Here is a 21,287-nt window from a genome sequence, read left to right as displayed (position 1 = left end):
TATGTAACAGTGAGTGAGCGCAACAACAGTAACTTAAATATTGTGTGACCTTTGTTTAAAGATGCTGATACAGTTTGGCATCTTTTATTGATGGTTTCTGAGTATTTCTGCTCATCGATGTGGTCCTGTGGCAGTATAAATCATATCTCCTCATCTCTTTTTCTTGTTTTTCTTCTCATTGCAACCATATGCCTCTGCAGATCTCTTTTACATCATGAGAACTGCTGTGGAGTCACTTAATTCACATAATGAGACGTAGAGGTTTAAACAGAACACAATACAAAATCCTCTACTATATATAGTATTTGTATTTATGATCAGGTTAATACTGATGAGAACCTAAGACCCTTGATGTAGACACTGATGTAGACTGTGCCCTGAAGGATTCCTCAACCGCTTTTTCTAAGTGTTTATTATAAATGTAAACATTTCTTAACAAAAAATATATAAGCACACTTTACATTTTACAATAATGCTCTCCAAAGGAAATATGAACATCTCTACATGAATTATCAACATTCAGAGGACAACTATTTGTTAATTTAATGAGCTCAGACACTGAACCTGTTTTTGCTCCCACTGTGTTAAGAGTCTGGATTATTACTTGATTATGAAATACAACTAAAGAAAGGATGCAAAAATGTCTGTGCCTCATTCTTAAAATTATTTTAGAATTTTTTTGAGTTGGGACATTAGTGACAGTAAATGCATCTTTAATAATACAAGTAAAAAAAACAAAGCAAAGTATTTAATCGTATAAATTAGGTGTATACTTTGGTAAACACTCACTCTTTTTATGTACAATATAATGCATATATGACGATAAATCTGTACAAAATTATGTAAAATATACAATATATATTTAGTATAAAATCCCAGCAGCATAACAGGATTATAAAATGTGAGATCACACTGAAGTTATTGAGATACTTTAGGTTTAAACACAGTTTAGAACAAAAATATTTGAGTTTATGAATTTATATCAAAGCCCAGATTCTGACGACAGAGCTTATATTTAGGTCGAACTATTTGGATGTGTCGCCGTGAAACATGGTTAAACTGATTAGGACCATTAAAATGACAACAATGTCTAATGATACACAAAATATACAGAAACACAATTTAAAAGACACAGTTTCCCTTTAAGTCGTTTGAAACTGCTTGGGAGGAAACAAACAGACCGGACATCAGTAGCTTTGTCAAAAAACACCCCTCCCCCCAAAAAAAACAAAAAACAAAAAACAAAAAAAAACAAAAACATATGCATACACAGCACTTGGTTGGTCCAGATGTGACCATGCACACACCGCAGTTTTCACTTTATGAAAAAAATCGGATTGACTTATATGATTCAGAAACCATGAGTGTCTAGAATTTTCTGTTTTACCTTTGTTGTGTATCGGTTAATAAAAGACGAAAAAAAACCCCCACTTCAATAAAAAAATCTTGACAGAGATTACGACCTCTCAGTCTGGCAATCAGGCAAAAAAATATATAGCTTAGTATCGTGATATGACACAATTTAGCATGAAAGAATCACTGTCCAAACAAGTCTTGTAGCATATGAGGGGTTCCTGATGAAAAAGAATGAAAAGCGTCCAGTGCAGCCATTTCTATATGTCTTAGGTGATTGTCTTTTCTGGACTGGAGGAGAGAAAACAGAAAGGGCAAGGTTCATTTAAAATTTGGTGGAATGGTTTAAATATTACCACTTTTTTTATTTTTTATTTAATGCATTAAAGTCCAGTATTCGTCCTACAGAAGAGAAAATGAATCCTGATCAAGTTTTCTGCTCTCCCTGTGTTCCCCAGAAGGGATGTAAAAAGATGAGCCTTCTGAGAAGGATGCCCTTATCTCAGAAATGAAGGGTCAGCGTTATCTTCGGCAGGCGTATGCGTTGATGTTTTTGATGACATAGAAGCCTATAGTCATGGGGGGCATCGCTATTGTCCGTCCAGCCCTCAACGTCTTAGGCTTCAACTCAGGAAACGTCTCATTGTCCAGCATGAGCAGCTTCTCCCCGTTCAGCTGGATGTGTCTGCAGAGAAGACACACAAGAAGCTCAGATAGCAGCGCAGAATCCATGTGGTTCTAGAAAACCACACGGATTAAATATGACACACTTAATGTTGTTGTTCACCACATTAACAGATAGCTGCAAAGCTGGATGGTTTCATGCAGTTTGTGTTTTTAAGTCTGTAAACTGTGTCACTTGTACACTTGGGGGTGCTGTTCATACAAAATTGTGGCTTCATCTTATTTCTCTGGAGCTGAATGCAAATACCAAGTTTTCACTGTAAGCATTATAGAGTTACAATAAAATATTTAAAGTAAAGTTTTCAGAGTCATTGTGTTGAGTCATTTTCAAAATATTTTTTAATGTAAGTTGATGGTGGCACAGTGATACAGTGGGTAGCAAAGGTTAGGAAGGTTCTAGGTATGAGTCCTTGCTGTTCGGAGTTTGTATCTTCTCTCCGTGTCTGTCCGGCTTCTCTCCTGGTTCTCCGCCTTTCTCCCACCTTCAAAAGCAGCTGAAGACGAGACGGTAACAAGCGTCTCGTCTTCAAGAATGGATGAATGGATGGCGGGAGTGTTGAGTAGGTGGTTGAATTACAAGAAAAAAATCACATCCTCCTCCTCATTGAGTGAAGGTAGCTACAGGAGGAGACCATGGCTTAAGTGGTAAGAGCGTCGTCCACGTCATGGAAGGTTCACATCCCTGTACCCCGGTATACTTGGTGTAGATGATAGATACTTAAGATACTTAACCCCAACTTCTTCCTCTGGTGCTAAAAGGGCTGCTCACTGCTCTTCAGGGTTTGGTCAAATGAAGGGAAATTCAACAGGATCAATAATGTACAGAAAAAAATGTACAGAAAGTGACACTGATAATGTTTGTTGATAGAAACCTGAATAAATGCTGTCGTCATGCACAAGGTTTTTCTCTCTCTATTTTACTTACACAGAAAAGGAACTATTACCTCGTGCATGTCTTTCATTAATGCTGTTGTTAGTTTTCTGTAGCTCCTTCTTCATATTTTCTTCTGTTTCCTTTAAATATTTAGCTTTTACAAGACTAATTTTACCCAAACAAATGCTTGTGTTTTGTTAGGGTAAAAGTGACATAACACTTCGTAGTAGTAGTTCGCTGGTCAAACATGAAGATTATCCACAAAAGAATGTAAAATAATAAATATTTTAAATAAATCAGGAATATATCCCCAAATTCCTACATAACAGTCAGCTGTAGCATGACTTACATGCTCCCATTTAAAAATGCATGGTGTCCGTACAGCACATCATCTATGCTTATGACGTAGTCGTCATAGTGACATCATAAATCATGCTCTAAGGAGAAGCTGCCCCTTCTACATCTTTAACACAACATTTCTACTTTGAAGTGCTGCTCTTATTAGTATTTTTATTGCTATTTTGTAAGTTTACAATAATATAGAGACTAAGGCAGTGGTCTGGATATTTTTACATGAAGCTTCAATAAAACCTATAATTAAATTATGTTCAATGAGGACAAGTTATAAATCAGACAAACTGCCTGAACTTTTCCTTCAGCATGCAGGGACTTCAATTTAAAAGCCATGCCAGCCCTAAAAATCCCACTACTCAGACAAATTTATAGACATCTGGTGTTGCTAAATTCTTCATAAAAAGTCTCCCTGCGCTGCCGGTGGTAAAGGAAAGCACTTAAGGCCTGAAAAAGGCCCATCGTTAGCTCACTTTCCTATTAAACACTTGCAATCCTGTTCTAACACCTAAAACATCCTCCATCGTTACGTTGTTATTGAAGGATCAATTAAGGCTGAATGTCTGTATCCATAACACACACACACACACACACACACACACACACACACACACACACACACACACACACACACACACACACACACACACACACACACACACACACACACACACAAACACACACACACACACACACACACACAGTCCTGGGTCAATAGGTTGATATTCCAGGATTTCAGGCTTAAGTCTGAAAGTCAGAATAACAGACTGGGGGCTGGAAGGAGAGAGGGACTGGAACCATACGGCTTTAATTTAAAGAGCCATTTTAGGCAATAGGAAGTGTTAAATTTGAAGTGGCCTGAATACAAAATAAAAATGAACAGACAAAACTTCTTTTGTGAGCTATAAAAATAGATTCAGACAAAAGGCATAAACATGTTCAAAATGAAGCTTTGTCTTCAGTAAAGCAGTAAAACATATAATGTATTGCATACAGCTCCTGATCATTATGGCATGAATTCACCTCAACAGTGACAAAGAGAAATGTTTAGTTTTTAGGATTAGGTGCTGTTCTTTCCATGTGGTTTGCTGTAAACATGATGGGCATGATAGACATGTTTGTGTGTTTTTATTCAAACATTATGATAACTTAACAGGAATTAAAGAGCTTAAGGGAAAAATCCTTGTTGTCCTTTAAGGTTTGTGTTGCACAATGTACAGGTACATGAAATTCTCTTCATCCTTTTTCATGACCTTGGCACCCGTGAAACATCTACAAAATTGACTCATGTTGAAAACTACTTCAACTTTTTATTATTATAGAAAACATCTTAAGTTAATCTTAATATCTTAAAATTGAATAAGACTTGCACAGATGTGAACTGACGTGGGGACTGCCATCAGCATGTTAGTTTAGTTTTACTAGTTTGATTGAACAAAACAGGATCCCCTTCAAACAGACCGCATGGATAGAAACAATTAACCAGAGCCACTGTGTGTGTGTATATGTGTGTGAGTGCAAACACAAACAGATGGATACTAACTTGGCTCTGAGGCCGTCGGTGCCATAGGGCTGCAACAGGTATTGGTGGACCGTGTTGTTGCGTAGCGTCCCCGCCAGCTTGATTTTCTTTCGCGAGCGATGCAGGTTTATGATGTAGATGGTTATGGATCCTCTCACATAGTTATGACTGGCAACAAAGAACACGACATGACGTTCCTTTACATTAACAATAGACGATTATAAGTCAAGAAAAAAACAGGCTCCTCTCCACATCTGTTCATAGATTCATTATACGTTACGCTGCTGAGCTGAATAATATTTGTTATAATTAAAGATGACTACAAAGAGAAGAACGTCTTTGATATGTATTTTTTATCACATACAATAAACAGAATCGAACCACAACTCGCTGATCAAAAGTGTCTGAAAGGACTTACATAAAAAAAGGAAGAAAGATAAAACCTTCTTAGGAATGGACTTCCAGAACAAAGGAAGTTGTTCATTATCATAGCCTATCGTCTATACTTAGAACCAACCACTGTAACCACATTTAATTTCTGAGGCCTCCCATTGGTCTGTAACATACCCCTATAAGGCTTTCTAATTCAAACGCATGTTGCTCTTGTATAGTGTCCAATTTGAAAAACCGTAACTGTAGACAAGGATCTGATAAATGGTGTAAATGGATGTAACCACTTCTTTAGTTACATTAAAAACAGTGTCTGAATCTATCTTCAGAGAGCAAAGTGCTAGGGGCTCTGTTTGATAGTTATACTAGCCAGAGGTGACTAACTGGATGAGACAGATGAGATAAACATGATAAAATCTAATAAGGGCCCAAAGATGAGGAAAAAGACAACAGCGCTGTAGTGAATACCACATGTCTGCGTCGGTGCTCAGGGTCAGGGCTATGCTTCAGTAGAGCAGTCTGGTAGGCGTCTCCCAGTTACCACCTCCAACAACTCATGTCTTTGAGATTTCCTCCGTTTGGCTTTGAGTTAATCTTGGTTTGCCTCTATCCAGGGTGAACCATTTATTTCAAGTAACCTGCAATAACTCTAATATTCACCAAAAGAAATAAAACAGAGTACTGTTGAAAGGAACCGTGTGTGTCTGGCTCTTTGTTTAACTCGGAGCGGAGTGATGGATTTAATGTTAGACTGAAGGACAGATAATGGTCTTTCAGGCCTTTTTCAAATGGTAAGGATTGAGATTTGAGATTCAAACCAGGAACACAGACATGTGTTGATGCTTTTTGATGTTGGAGCATGGCTGGAAAATAAAAAAAAATGTGATGGAAACCATTACCAAGGGTAAAAGGGTAGTGAAAGTCACATATCTAATCGTCAAAGACTTTTCAAATCACTGACTGCCTGAGCGCATTCATAATCTCTGCTGTTTTACACAGAGCAGTCAAACTGTTACTTCTGCATGTCTATGTAAGGCTCACTGTGTAAAACCACAAACTGTCAGAAATAATGGCAAGATGGATCGCATTTAAGACGGTCTGCTTCAGTACTTCACTGTCTGATCATCTGATTAGCATGCTGAATAGAGCAGAGCATCATCTCTTTACTCTTAAATTCACGATACATAACAGGTGGATGAGTGAAAACTTATATATTTGTGTGTTTTTGTGGAAATCCCACCCAGTAACATCCTATCTATGCAGCGCTACACTTGTAAACGAGCCCTTGTAAGGCCGTAAGTCTAGCCTGGTGCTGACAGCCACGGGCTTGGGTTAAATGATAACCTTGAAAAGGCCACGGTGGCGTTCTTTATCTTCTCCCGTCACAGACTGCCTTATTGTCCCTCCCCTTCGAATTCCCCCCTCCAGCCAGTCCTAGATGAGGAAAAAGGCCTCACACACCTTTCAACGGCTCTTTGACAGCAGGGGGACAGAACCCACACACCTGATAAGTGATACCCGTTAAATTTTATAGGTTCTGAGCTGTGAATGAGACGGTGTCTGGCATCTACTTATTTATGGGATGTTGAATGGGAAGATGAGGGATTTTGTTCTTCGCTAACAAACATTGAGCCTCAGGTGTTTGCAAGAGGACCCAGGGAGGAGAAAAAGTTAAGACCATAGTACTCTGTTCCAATCTATCTGCAGGACTATTCCAAAGCAGTGTTAAATATAAATAAAAGGCTAATAGGACGTTATCATTTGACAGTTTGAAATTGAAAAGTACGTAAATATGCAGTTTCAAAACTTACTAACTACTGTAATCCATGGTATTTCAGATGTAGCACATACTTGTAGTTGCTGGTACAGTGGGCGTAGATCCGTAGCTTGTCTCGTATGACTCGTCCAGGTTGCGGCTTCCTTTGTAGTCCTGCCACTCTCACAGCTAAAACCCGCGGACCAACCAAACGTTTGAAGACCAGGGAGAACCAGTATTCCTGTGAGGACAACACCAGACAGACTTTCACGACATTATAGATCATTTTATCACCAACATGTTCACGATGGAATTCACTTGTCTGTTGTTTCAAAATAAAAGAAAGAGAAGGGAAAGGGAGTTTTGGAAAGGCGAATCTGAGATAAGCGCCAATGGGAAAATGATTCTGTATTGCCAACTCTGTTTTAAACGTAAGGACACATCTAACATAAGAATTTTCATTAAAAGAGGTCTTAAAGAAATGTCAAATATGTACTTTGTATAGCCAGCTATGAAATTGCCAGTTGATTTTAGTACGTTATTAAATTTCACAAAATATGAGCATTGGGAATGTGTCAGCTCATCTGTCAAGGGCTGAAAAAAGGGATGTATTCCACCCAAATTTCAAGCCCAAATATGCAAGCACCCTAACTCCAAGGTTTAGTTGGTCCAGATTGTCCCATGTATCATGTCACACTGTGTCAAACAAACACTGACCCTTTGTAACTGACAGGTATTAAATGTGACATCTTTAAAAATTTCAATTCCCATTTTGAATAGTTGTTTTTTGTTATCATTGTTGAGTGCTCCACCATACTGTGTCTCACTCTATAGTTACGCAGACGCAACACCTCTCTAAGAGACCCAGAAAAACATGTGTTCCTCAGGAAGTTCCCATGCAATCCTGCATATGGCAACATTTAAGGGCTTCTTTTTTCCATTCAGGCTCTAACTTAATTTGCTGCCAAGGCATCGAAGAAGCAAAGCACACTATGGAACTGTATAGTGTTGGCCACGGGCAGAGGGATGGGTGGGTGAACGTATGGCCAGACCTCTGATCTATGATTGTTAATACATCAAACAAAGAACAGTTATAAGTATGGAGTTTTATTCGTGCTGGAGATGGCTGGAGCAATGCTACACTAATGCTTTGTATTTCATATTCATAAATTTCAAACACCACCAGCTTTAAAATTCCAGGCCAGACAAGGAATCTTCAGGTCAGATTACTAATATTGTTTGGATGGTATGAGTTCACATTAACCAAGTTTTTGGAAACTCTGTCTAATTGCTCCAACTGTCTCCCTGTCCTTCCTCCCACTCTCCCTCTTCAGATGAACAAACAGAAATACACATGGCTGGGAACTCGACATCGGAAGCTTTTTAAACCATCAATTCACAATTAAACACCTTTAACAACAGCAAAGCTATTGTGTTCATGAGAAAGTGAAAGAAACATCAGACGTCTGCATCCCAGTCCAATAAATAGCAGCACCAAATAATTATTACCAATCAATAACTATTGTTATTGATCGGTCGATAACAATAGTGAAGGAGACTCAATTAATCAATTAATCAATCAATTACTATTTTTATTGTTATTATTAATCGATTGCAATTATCATTAAGAACAACCACCCAAACATGGACCAAGAAACGCGAAGGAAGAAATGCAGGCCCAAGGAAACTAGATCCACAGAAAGGACTGGAGGTCGTACACCAGGGACCAATCAAAGCTTAGCTGCACCGTTAAGGAAATAAGAGCACAACATTAAGGAGTATAACAATTAACCTTCAGTATTTACCTAATAGAACAATGAGAGCCAGACTGCCTGTATGAGACCCTGTTAACCCCCAAAGAAAGATCAAAGTATGAGTTTATACTATTTCTCTGCATCTAATGGGAAGTTCATCATTTCAATGTCTTTAATTTAACTTGATTTATGATGCAAAAATCTTCAGCAACCTTTAATTGGGTTTCCCATAAAATGATAAAATGACAACGGCTGTAAAAAAAATAGAAAATGAAGGTAAATCAGAACCATAACAGAGGGCAACCTCATCTCCCTGTTTTCTATATGACTGAAAAATGTTTTCCTCTGGAAAGAAAAAATAAAAGAGAATAACTGGAAAGGACGGTAAGCAAGGGAAGCAGAAGTGGATAAAAAAGGTGAGCATAAGAGGTAAGAGGCCAGGTGACAAGTTTGCCCTTCAGGGAATTCACTCAGCAGGTAGGCCAGTGCAGCTTTTGGATATCTAATAGGAATCTACATTTCTAGAATAGAAATGAAGAGGACACACATCCAGCCACTGCGACTGTTTCGAGTCACAGCTGAAAGGAGGCAGAGGAAAGAACATGGACAAAACTTAAAATGATTCAGTGGAAAATCAATTCACATTCTGATGAAATAATTAATACCTGAACGCAATAACACTGGGCATCAAAGAAGGATTGAAAAATGTCCAATTCTAATAATTTTTCATCGGTTCATCGTTTTTCTCCTTCACTGCAAAAAGTGTAGTGTTTAATATAAAACCCTTTCTTTAAGCATATTTATTGCTTTGGCTCATGCTAGAAATTGCAGTTTTTCAGCAAGACAATGAAATTAGTTTTACACGAAAACTTAAAAATCCCCATTTCATGAATTGCAAATACAATATCTCACGTTCAACACTGATAAAAAAAATAAAGAAACAACCTCTATAATTCAGATGATTGATGCTGGGATGCAAACTCAGCTTGTTGTAATTCTGGACATTCCATTAATGGAGCATGGGATTGGACAGTTCCATCCAAGTGTTGTAGGCTGTTTTACTAACATCTCTGTGTATCAGCATCTCGGATAACAAATCTCTCAGCGGTTGTCTGTCTCACACAGAGAAGTACACATTTATGATGGGGGTTGAGGGAAGCAGTGACACAGTCCTGCGCTACTGACAAGAGGCTAAAGTTACATGGCATTTCGCCCCCGCTTCTAACCACTCATCACCACTAAATGCCTTTCATCTCACCTAATAGCTCCCACGGGAAAGAGCGAGAGGTGCCATTGAAGCATTGAGTCCGCTGCAGGAAAGGTCCACAGCAGACTGCTTCAGCCAAATCGTGTTATTATAATGAAGACAGGACGACTGAGTGTGAACCAATGGGGTTAGGTTCTAATGCTTCCTCAACTGAAAGTGAGAGACTTACAGGTAAAGGGTTAAAGTGCTGGTCCACGAGCCGCGAGTAGCCATAGTCAAAGAATGAGTGACGCAAGACGACGTCAATTCCCTGCATAGCAGCCATACCCAGGGTGTTCATCCACCTAGAATACATATACAGCATTTTAAATACCAAGGGAATAAATACAGAGTGCATTGACATTCAATGTTTGTCTTGCTAGAGCATGTTGAGAGCACTTACAAAAAGCCAGCAGCATATGTGTCAGAGAGATTACTGATGCCTCCTGCCCATGCCGGTACCAGCCCACTCAGCCACACCTTCTTGCCAGGTGTATGTGTGTCCACAATCTGCAATGAACAATGGGAATGCATGTATATCATGAAAATCCACAATAAAAATACCCACAATTTCGAAGTCACTTTGAAGTTTTCTTCTTCAAACTTTAATTTCTTAAACTTTATATTAAGTGTATGTCAGTATGTATATGTGGGATTTTTCATCATGTGTCATAGAAAGACAGACAACGCCCATCTTTTTTGAAAGCAATGAATGATCTGACAATTGAGGTATTTAAACTTATACTGGACATAATACCTACCCATAAACCTTATTGTGACAAAGCAAGGTTTCATGATCTCATGTCCAGTAAGAGGTTGCCATAATTTTATAGAAAACAAATGTTTGCAATTGCTTAAATGGACCCAACACAGCCCTCCTACGTTTGAATGAAACACTGCAGATCAATCTTTCAAAAAAAATAAGGGATTGTCCTCTAAGCACCCATCCAAATTGCGCTACATGTCATTACAATAATGATCAGAGATTCATGTGCAACTGTAAAGCATTATTTATTTACATATAATTAGTTGTCTTCTTTGATTTGATTTATTTATACACAGATGCTTTTCTCCTCAGATATCTGTTTTTTGTTTGTTCTGACTGATTTTAGCTGAAACTAAAACAGCTAAATAAAGTAATGTTAACTTTGTTGATGGAATTCCAATACGGCTGGCAAGAAAACATGACTACATATGCAAATAAGTAATAACAGAACAACTGATGTCATTAATTTTGGCCAAAGGATAATATCGCTTCCAATAAATTTAATCAAATATTTTATGTTTAGCTTCTGGGAATGGCTGTTTTGGCACAGTCCATCTTTCAGTCTCAATGTCAGCCACATCAGTGAAAACTTGTGAAAACATTACCTCATGGAGAATATTTCAACCATGACTAACTGTTTTTTTAATACAAAATTAAATTCCATAAAGAAATGAGTCAAGATATGACCTCTGAAAAATGTACTAGTTTTTAATGTTTTTATACATTATATACAGTATATATGTACTGTATATACAGTGCAGATGTAACAACTTTCTATAGAGTATAAGTTAAACACCAAGTTCAAAAATTATTCATGTATGTGCAAAGTATACTGTGCATAAAGCAACTCTGAACTGTAGCGTCAGTTTCATCATTCCAAAGGAAGCATAAGTACCTTTGTCACTTTGGTGATTTGTTCTGTCAGTGTGTCCAACAGGCGACTTTTTAAATAATCCTCCACTTTTTTCACTCTGCCATCCATGTAGTAACTGTAATAGAAAGACAATTAAGACAGAAAAAGAGGAAATTGCTGGGAGAAGAACATGCCGTACACTTTTTTCATTGCGACGAACAATATGATTATTATTAGAGTACAGATGGCAAAACAACTGAAATGTGAAACTTCATTGTTAAACTGCTGTTTGATCACATTCAACCTAGGAATAGAAAAAAAAACAATTCGTATTTACAGTTGAAGCATGTAGTTAAAACTGTAAATGTCTAAACGTATTACTGTATATAATTTTTCATGTTTGTCATGAAGATTGACAGTCTCGGTGCAATTGACCCAATTGGCATTTTGGTGAATACTACCCCATAATAAAAAATAATATAACTGTAAAACAAGAGAAAAAGAAAAAAGAAAGTGACTGAGCTAATGAAATAGTTTTGCAATCCCAGACCATTGAATTTAAATCTCAATAAAAATGTTTTTGATTTTGACATGGTGTGCTACTGATGAAACCTATTGGCCTATTTCATGATTTAGAAAATGGTTAATCCCTCGATACTCCCGGTTAATGTAACCCAGGGCCTGCAAAAAACTAAATTCTGTGATATAGCCACAAACTATTTATTTTATTATTTACGGTAATTTAAATGTTTACAAACCCTCCTCATACTGATATTAAACCACCTTCTATCTGTATTACCTGTTCCCAATTGATTGTTTAAAGCACTTTTAAGTGTTTCTTTAACGGTACGGTATCACGGTATCACCTGACTACCTACTAAAAATCTGCGATGAGGTGAAGCCGGGCATCCTGAAGCATGAATATGCGAGGGATTACTGTAATTAAGTTATGATTTAAATGAAAACTGCTCATAGATGAACCTGGGATTGATCAGTCCATCTGTAACTAATAATAAAGCAGATTGATTTATAGATTCAATTGTGAGGCAAACACATTTTTGCCTATGCAATTTAGCTATAGATTGCATGTTAGGTTATTTTATGAAGTGAAATTATCATTAAAACCTTTTTTATGTTTGCAAGTTATCTTTTTTATGACAAATGTTATGTGATGATCCAACGCAGTTCAGTAAGAGATGCAACCATGGCCAACAGTTTTTCACACCACTGAATGCTTATTCTGAATTCTATGCCAGCAACAACATGGAAAAAGTTGAGACAGGGTTCACAAAAGGCAGGGGAAGTTCTGAAATGCTCAAAAACACATGTTAGGACCATTCCATGAGTAAAGACATTCATTTACAATAGATAACAGTATTATATCTGAGCTTGAAAAGATCTTAATTGAAAGATTGCCACAAGCCAAGATGAAAAGAGGTTCACCACTTTATAAAAAATCTGCATTGTCCATCTGTATGTATGAACATTTCTCAATGTGTCATCATCTACAGTCCATGTTACCTGGAATTTTTAGCATGGACAGAAACTAACACTGACTGCTTTGTGACCCTCTATCGCTCAGGTATCACTAATGAAATAGTTTTGCAATCCCAGACCACTGAATTTAATCTCAATAAAATATATTTGATTTTGGCATGGTGTGTTACTGATTAAACCTATTGGCCTATTTCATGATTTAGAAAACGGTTAATCCCGCGATACCCCCGGTACTTGTATTCCAGGGCCTGCAAAAAACTAAATTATGTGTTATGTCATGTATTACATGACATAACAAGAGTCTATGACAGACTCTTAATGTATAGATGTATTTTTAATTCGTGGTGCACTGGGGTCGCAGCCGGAATTTGCCCCGCCTCACACCCCTAGTCACCTGGGATAGGATCCAGCTCCCCACGACCCGTGCAAGCGGATGAAGCGGTTAGAGAAAATGAATGAATGAATGAATGAATGTATTTTTAATAAAAATAAAGACTTGAAACTGAAATATCTTCCTAAAAACAATTTTCAGATAATTTCATTCCATTTTTCATTACCATTTTAGATAACTTTTTAAGTAGCAACACCACTTTTTTGTAAAGGGGCTTGTAAACATAAGCAGAAACAGATACAACACCTGTTGATTAGAGTTTAAACTTTATCCTCATAATCTTCTTAAGATTTGGATGTTCTCCCCGTGTCTGCATGGGTTCTCTCCGGATTCTCAGGCTTCTTCACACCTCCAAAAAACATGCACTTCAGATTTATTGGCCGTTTCAAATTGACTGTATGTGTGAGTGTGTGCGTGAGTAGTTGTCTGTGTGTGGCTCTGTGGTGCACTGGGGTTGCGCCTGGAGTGTCCCCTGCCTCATGCCCACAGTGGGCTGGGATAGGCACCAGCACCCGGCGACCTGTGACAGCGGATGAAGTGGGTTTAGTGGATGGATGTTGTTAAGCAACAAATGTTATCAATTAAATACAAAATTGAATCAGTCCTACTCAAAGCTAAAAAATACTTTGTGCCAAATTTCAATTTTATTTTTATTTTTCCTTTCTAGAACCAGGGAACAGTCCAAGAAAAAAAAGACAGGCAGTCATTTCAGTCACATAAATTCACTTGGGAATCCAGTCAGAAGTACATTTTGTCAGTAAAGGCTCAATAAACTTAACTGGTGACAGTGCCGAGGGAAAAAAAACTGCATTGTGAGACATTTACAAGAAGACATAATCATCAACAACTGCAGCAGTAATATGTAAATATATATAAAAAAAAGACTGACCTCCACTGAACTTGTTTTGGAAAAGTCTGTGGAAATGACAGATGTGTCAATAAAACTGCTGAGAACTGAGAGCAGAACTTGGTTGGCTTGAAAATGTGATGCAATCTGAGCTTAGCCATGTTGAAATTTTCATCACAATGTTAGAAAAGTTCAAAACTCCTGGCCTCAAACTGTAAACAATGCATGGATTGAGTCATAGCTTTACACAAATTACTTGGTTATCCTGTCATTTTCTCAAGGAGCTTATAATATTTCTTGTGTCCAGAGCTCACGGAAAATTGCTGTTTTTATATTGAAACAGAAATAAAGGACATCTACAATAGATACATCTGACACTGCAGATTAGTGTTACCACATTTGAAAACATTAAGTAATAAGCTATGGTTAATCTTCACTCAAATTCCACAAAGAAATATATATAAATATAATCAATATGAAGAAAAAGTTTGATCCATATTGGAGGGGTTATAGTTTAGTAATCACAAAATCATCCAGTCTTGGCGACCAAAACAGAAACCAAACTCTTTTCTTTATTCATCTATGGTACTGCTGCTCAGACCAGAATTCATTATTTAGCAAACAAAAAAATGATCTGAATTTTTCAGACAAAAAAATAATGCTGTTCCAACTGAGTTCCACTCCATATAAAAGTCCATCAGTAAAACGTTCGAACGTTCACAGTTTGAAGCAAAGGTGGGGGAGTAGAGAAAGAAAAAAATTACTATAATGCGAGTCGAATACCTACATTTTATATCTTACTTGAGTACATTTACAGTCATACTGATTATCCAAAATAAGTAAGTATAAATGATTCATTTGATTTGACTAACAAAAATCAATAACATCTCATGTAAAACAACTTTACATTGAGTGTCAAGGCACGGCCACCAGCAGTTAGAGTTTGGGTGAGCAGAAGGGTAGCATAGTAAAGAAAGGATGTGTTCCTTGATGTGGACCAGCAGGCTACCATCAGATCAATCATTACATAACAATTGAGGTATGTAAAGCTTCTAGTAATGCTTTCAGTAAATTTACAGTCCCTCTCTGGCTTTCACACTACAAAAGAGGCAGATCACAAATCTTCAACATGTCTTTCTCTTGTCATCTCAGCTTTTAATAAGCAGTACACCATACACTCTGGAAGCTCTGAAGAGTAAAACTAATTAAGATTTCAGGCCACAATGTTATGCACATGAAGTGCTGCTTTTCCAAAGCACGGGTTATTAAAGTGTAACTTTCATCACTTTCCTATTAAAATACATTTACAGGGGAGTTTTGCTTGCTCACTTTAAATTCAAATGTTCACACTACTAACACCCCACTGTTGGAATAATTATGGCTCACATTAAGTGGGTTGCTAGAGGGCATTTAAACAGCAAATCGTAAATTTGTCTCATTCACTTTTGTACCTCATACTTTCACAGCAAGAACTGGCAACTTTCTAGTCGCACAATTAGACTGGCTCAATTTTCTCACCATGAAACAGCGAAGAACATGTTCACAATATTTACGGTTAGAGGCTGCAGGTGTTGGAGTGTAGCATTAGATCAAAGACAAACAACATATTTTCCTACTGACGTCTAATCGTGTTCATTCATCTGTCCAAATGTCAGTAAAGTGCATTAGTGGTTGGTTGATTTGCTTCACATGTGCCAAAAAATTAAAACAAAACAGCAACAACAGTAGTCTATTGAACGGCTGGTAAAATTTGAACATTTACCACACAATTAGCCAGTGGACTAAATAATCCATGCCCTCCCCAAAGACCTAAAAACAACTAAGTGTCTAAAGTCATGACAGTGGCTAGCTGGCACTGTACTGATATATTGGTGCACAAAGGTTGGCGCTAACACCAGAATGTTAACATGAACTCAACATTGGCCATGTGTGAATATTTTGCACTTAACACTGTGCTCAACAGTTTAGATTAGCATGTTAGCATAACTTTTCAGAAAACATGACATGAAAGATGTGGATAATTATTTTGAATTTTTAATATTGTTATTATTATAAATTAAATGTATTTGTTTTAATAAACTTCATAAAAATTACCCTTTCGTCTCAAAGTTTTGTTGGACAATCCAAGAACTGATAACCAATAACTGGGACAAGATGCAGCAAATTTACAACTAAAATATTTTGTAATAAAATGTCATGATATAACGCAAGCAGCATACTAATACTAATACAGCATACTTCATAATCTGGAGCTACACAAATCTTAGATGCAACATTCTATCACCGCAGCTTCAAACAGACCCTCTGACTGTAGACTGCAGACAAACTGCAACAAATTGATGGATTCACCAAACCAGTTTGTTAAGATGATTGTGAAATCTGTCAAAAGGATCTGTAAATGAAGAATACAATTTAGATATGTATGTACTATTTATATCTAATTTTAGGCATATAAAAATGTTGGCATTCTGGAGACAAAAAAATTAGAAGGAATTCAGAAAATACATACCCTTTACCAAACCAATTTTCGAATGCCGCTATGATGACCTACTCTGACTGGATTACTGGAATTACTTTCACATTATGATAAACATCATCAACATGCCAGAACTACTGTATAAGAGTCACAGTATGTTGGATTTAAAAATAATAATTAAGTAACATACTAATAATTTTAAGAGTCAAGGCAAAAACTGTCTCCTGGATACAGCTCCGTCTAGTCAGCTGTTGCCCACTTTGGAAGCACTTTCCCCCAAAATTCTATAGTAATAAATATAACATTTGTATTTATTACTATAGTATTTTGGGGGAGTTATGCTGCTTGCACCTACAGAGAGACAAAAACACCAATCAACGTCTAATCTGAACATCTGTTTGTTGAATGATCATACAGTTACTGCTGCCAGCAGCTTGGATAGTTGTCTTTGTGTGTGTTTATTTACTGTTGGTAATTAAAGCTCTGGATTTGGATGCACAAAAAATTGTGCTTTACTGTGTCGACTATATGGCAGTAGAAAGCATTTCCTCTATCCGTGATATGATATGACATAATGAGAGAACAACATGAGAACTTAATGTAAATAAGCTGTTTGTCAAAAGTTGTGTATTTCCTGTTGCCAGCAGGTGGAGCTATCACAGTAACTTCATCTTGAAATGTAGAATCTTCAGCCTGAGACTCCAAGTCTCAAGACTCTAAGTCCAACCTGTTTCACAAAGATTGAATGATGGACAGCACATTTATTACAAATACTCTTTCCTAAAATTGGCTGTTACCTCGATGGTCCCACCTTTGTAGTCATATGAAAACCATGCAAACATTCAACTTCAAGGTGTTGAGATTGTACTGACCAAAGTTTGAGTATGTTAAAATAAAACACTTGAAAATGGTGACAACTACACCTCAATTGCAAAGTAAATTCCAAGATGGCCAGATTCCTGTCGGATTTAGTTAATGTCTCTTGAAAATATTTTGCAGAGCCTGATATGAAGCCGACACACGGACAGACTCAATCCTGCAACCCACATCTGACCATTAAGTTTACCACCTATGGTGACTATGCCAGTTTTCATGAATCTGTGAGTATCCCAGGCTTCTCAGTGTCAACTGCTGTTTTGATGGAAATAAACAGTTTCTTAATTAGAACTCACTTTGGTGCTCACAGATTCACAAATCAAATTGGAACCTGGAAGCTGGTCTTCAGTACATTTCTGTGTGAGATGTAACTTGGAAATCAGTAGAATACAGTCAGATCAGGCACAAGCAAATGTAACAAAGACATCCTCTGACTCATCCCCTGAGTAAGTTCCAACTAAATGGCTTGTTGCGAGCAAGACGTGTATGCGTGTGTTTAACTACACATTAGCTGACATTAATTCATTCATCTTCCGAACCACTTTTCCGCCACAGCGGGTCACGGGGAGCTGGAGCGTATCCCAGCTGACTGAGGGCGTGAGGCGGTGGGGGCCGCGGAACCACACATAGACAGACAAACGCTCACACACACACTCACACCTACGGTCAATTTGGAACGGCTAATCAACCTGAAGTGCATGTTTTTGGAGGTGGGAGGAAGCCGGAGAACCCAGAGAGAAACCACGCAGACACGGGGAGAACATGCAAACTCAACACAGAGCGGGACTCAAACTCGGAACTGCCTTGCTGTGCAGCGACAGCGGTACCCACTGCGCCACGTGCTGTCCCACATTAGCTGACATGCCATTTGTGATTTAATTTTAAATTTTTAGACCCTATAATATTAATTTGTGACCATTTGTGACCAAATTAATGTATTGCAGTGATTTTTTAACCCGCTATTCTGTTTGATTCAAAAACAACTTGAACCAGCTGGAGGAGTAAAATCTGTGTCATAGACGTGTTAATGAGTGGCCTCCACGTTTATGAGTTTGGCTTGTTTTGTAGAGGTCAGAGTTTCTGTCACGCAGCCTGGTTAGACTGGAATTTGGATCTCTAGTGTAAAATAAGCTAATTGACAGGGGGAAAGAGACAGACCATATGGTTTGATTTTAACAGTGTGGGTGGTGTTTCTCTAAACCTTACCGGCAGACCTGCCTCCTTCCGTTTCTTCTAATTTCTCCTAATTAGACCTGACCTTCACCTTTATGACCACTCTCTCAGTCACAGGGTTTGTCTGAGCTAACAGTGGGTGTGCTATCATGTACACACTTGACATATCTACATGAAGATAAAACTAAAAAGATTAAACCACTGATGTGTCTGTATGCATTCCTACAAGATGAGGAATAGACGAATGGCAGGTGTTACTAATTTAACAGACACAAATTCTCTGCCTCCGTTTCCTGTTGTTCAGTTCTACAACAAACATATTTCTCTTCATAATGCAAGAGTCTCTGCAGTCTTGTATGTAAATTTCTGCTACATATACAAATTGTGGTGATAATAGTATAAAATATGTCACAGCCTGTGCTGTTAGTTTCAGAAGACTTGCTGCATGATTTCCTAAAGACAAAATAAAATATAAAAAAGGGTAAAATACCTACTGTTGCCACGTAACTGCATCTACAACAGAGCCAGAATTCTTCATGAACCTGAAAGTCAAAAAAAGAGTTATGGAGCTAAATTTCATGATTTTTTTTTTTTTTAACTTAATTCACCAACTTAACTAGGAATGTGGACATGTTGCATAACTTATAAGGCAGACAGGAAGACAGGACGCATAACCAGGCATTAACCTCTTCATTTCTCTCTGGCTTGTTATTAAAGGAAAAGTAGATGGATTTACCAAAATGGTAGCTTTACCACAAGCTGTATTTCATAGAGAAATAATTATATGTCACGTGTTGCATGTTGAACCAGAATGCACAAAATTTCCGGTTGAGTAAGTCAAAGTTTTCCATCAGCAAAATAACACTAGTCAATCCTAATGGAGGTTGATATGTCAGTTTGTCAAAAGTATTACGCAAAAACTGAGAACAAGTTTCCATGAAACTCCATCAAATCTTAGTGGTTATGGATACAGAGGTGGGTCTAAGATGTTTTGCTTTCCACTTTCTCTAACATGGCGGATATACCTTAATATCTTATGGAATAATACACAGAGCATGACAGAAATTTAAATAAAAAGCTATGTTTAGTCAGTTGGTATGTGCAATTCTGTATGGATCTATTTATAAATCCAGCACTGACACGTTCAAGTATGTTACCATGGGGGCATTCTGCCGACTAAGCTGTAGATGCTGTTTTGAGTTTGATTTTAGAGTAATCAAGGCTGAATTCATGGAGTCTACTGTGGACTGAGCGTCACTCCAGTAAAAAGGGTATTTGCTCCAAATCCTGATACACTCCTTCCAGCTACTTCAGTGTACGGATTTTTTTTTTAATTACAAAAGAGGCAAAATGAAAAGCAAAAACAAAGAAAAACATTTGGACTCTGTGTGTGATTTTTGGAAAGTAGAGAGTGAGTCCAACTTTTTTTTTTTTAGAACACTCCAGATCTGGCTTCTATCAACTTGAAATGCTGTGGTTGTGTGTGTGACACAATAATAAATACACTGTTTGAACCCGTTTTAACAGTTATAACTTTAGCAGCTTTAAATGTGACTCCATAACGTCTTTTAGGTAACACAGCAAATCTGTAAACTAAATTGGGAGAAAAACAAAAAACCTACAAAAGTTTCTAAATCAACACTTATCCTGAGGCATGCAGTTTAGATTGTAAAAAACAACAACACAAACTCCAAATATCTCATACAGATACGAGAAATGTTGTTTACTGAATGAACTTTTAATGGAGTCATTCTTTACATAAATTCAACATAGCCCCTCCTGCTGCCTGTCTTCTTCCCACTTGCCGTTTGCATCTCTGTGTGTGTTTCCTTGTCTACCTGATTCAAATCGCTCCATATTTGGGTGTAGCAGCTCGTCAGACATACCCAGATGTGTGTCTCTAAACTTTCACCGCTCGGGCTTGTTTAGTCTGTCCAGCTCAGATATTTGGACTGTTGAGTAGTCCGGTGTCTAATTAATCTTATTTTCTGAGAGCAGCAGAGTGGTTGGGCTGTCAAACACAAGAGCCACCCCCTCGTAACAGTGTCAAACACACAAGAATCACCCCGTCGTTTAATGTGTCACCCGTGACCCATGGATATTCCAGGCTCTCTCCTCGTCATCCTCTCATTCCTCCTCCTCTTTCTCACAATTCATCTTCCACATCCTCCCTTTCCTCTAAGCCACAGCTCATCAATCAGTCTGAACGGCACACACAGAGGCACACACGTTTTACTTAGGAGTAAATTTAACCTGTCAGTACTCGGTGAGATAAACAGCAGTTGCTAATGGTTTCACTGATCTAAGTAGCTCAAGTACCTAGTGAAGAAGACCCATAACAGATTACTCATTCTGCTCGTCTTCCAGCCCCTTGTCAGTAAGTTTCTCTGCCTGTATCTGTACATACACTGTATGTTTAGTACACATTGGATTTTAGAACTTGGTTAAATTGGATGCCATTGTCTGCTAACTTAATAA

The 21,287-nt window shown here is 37.7% G+C and overlaps 1 protein-coding gene across 1 annotated transcript in view; it reads right to left on the bottom strand.

The window, feature by feature from the left end:
- Nucleotides 1–403: 403 nt before the first annotated feature.
- The window catches only part of hpse2 (heparanase 2), a 55,843-nt gene continuing 34,959 nt past the window's right edge, over nucleotides 404–21,287 (bottom strand). The window contains exons 6-12 of the mRNA XM_068328315.1: nucleotides 19,304–19,351; nucleotides 11,592–11,685; nucleotides 10,334–10,440; nucleotides 10,121–10,235; nucleotides 7,026–7,171; nucleotides 4,806–4,952; nucleotides 404–2,038 (exon numbers count right to left, since the gene is read on the bottom strand). Of these exons, the coding sequence (XP_068184416.1) occupies nucleotides 1,876–2,038; nucleotides 4,806–4,952; nucleotides 7,026–7,171; nucleotides 10,121–10,235; nucleotides 10,334–10,440; nucleotides 11,592–11,685; nucleotides 19,304–19,351 (820 nt within the window). The 3' untranslated portion in view covers nucleotides 404–1,875. The remainder of the gene's footprint in view (nucleotides 2,039–4,805; nucleotides 4,953–7,025; nucleotides 7,172–10,120; nucleotides 10,236–10,333; nucleotides 10,441–11,591; nucleotides 11,686–19,303; nucleotides 19,352–21,287) is intronic.

Source organism: Antennarius striatus, chromosome 11, assembly GCF_040054535.1.
Source record: "Antennarius striatus isolate MH-2024 chromosome 11, ASM4005453v1, whole genome shotgun sequence".
Taxonomy (NCBI): Eukaryota; Metazoa; Chordata; class Actinopteri; order Lophiiformes; family Antennariidae; genus Antennarius; species Antennarius striatus.
This window is presented reverse-complemented; position numbering and strand designations above follow the sequence as displayed.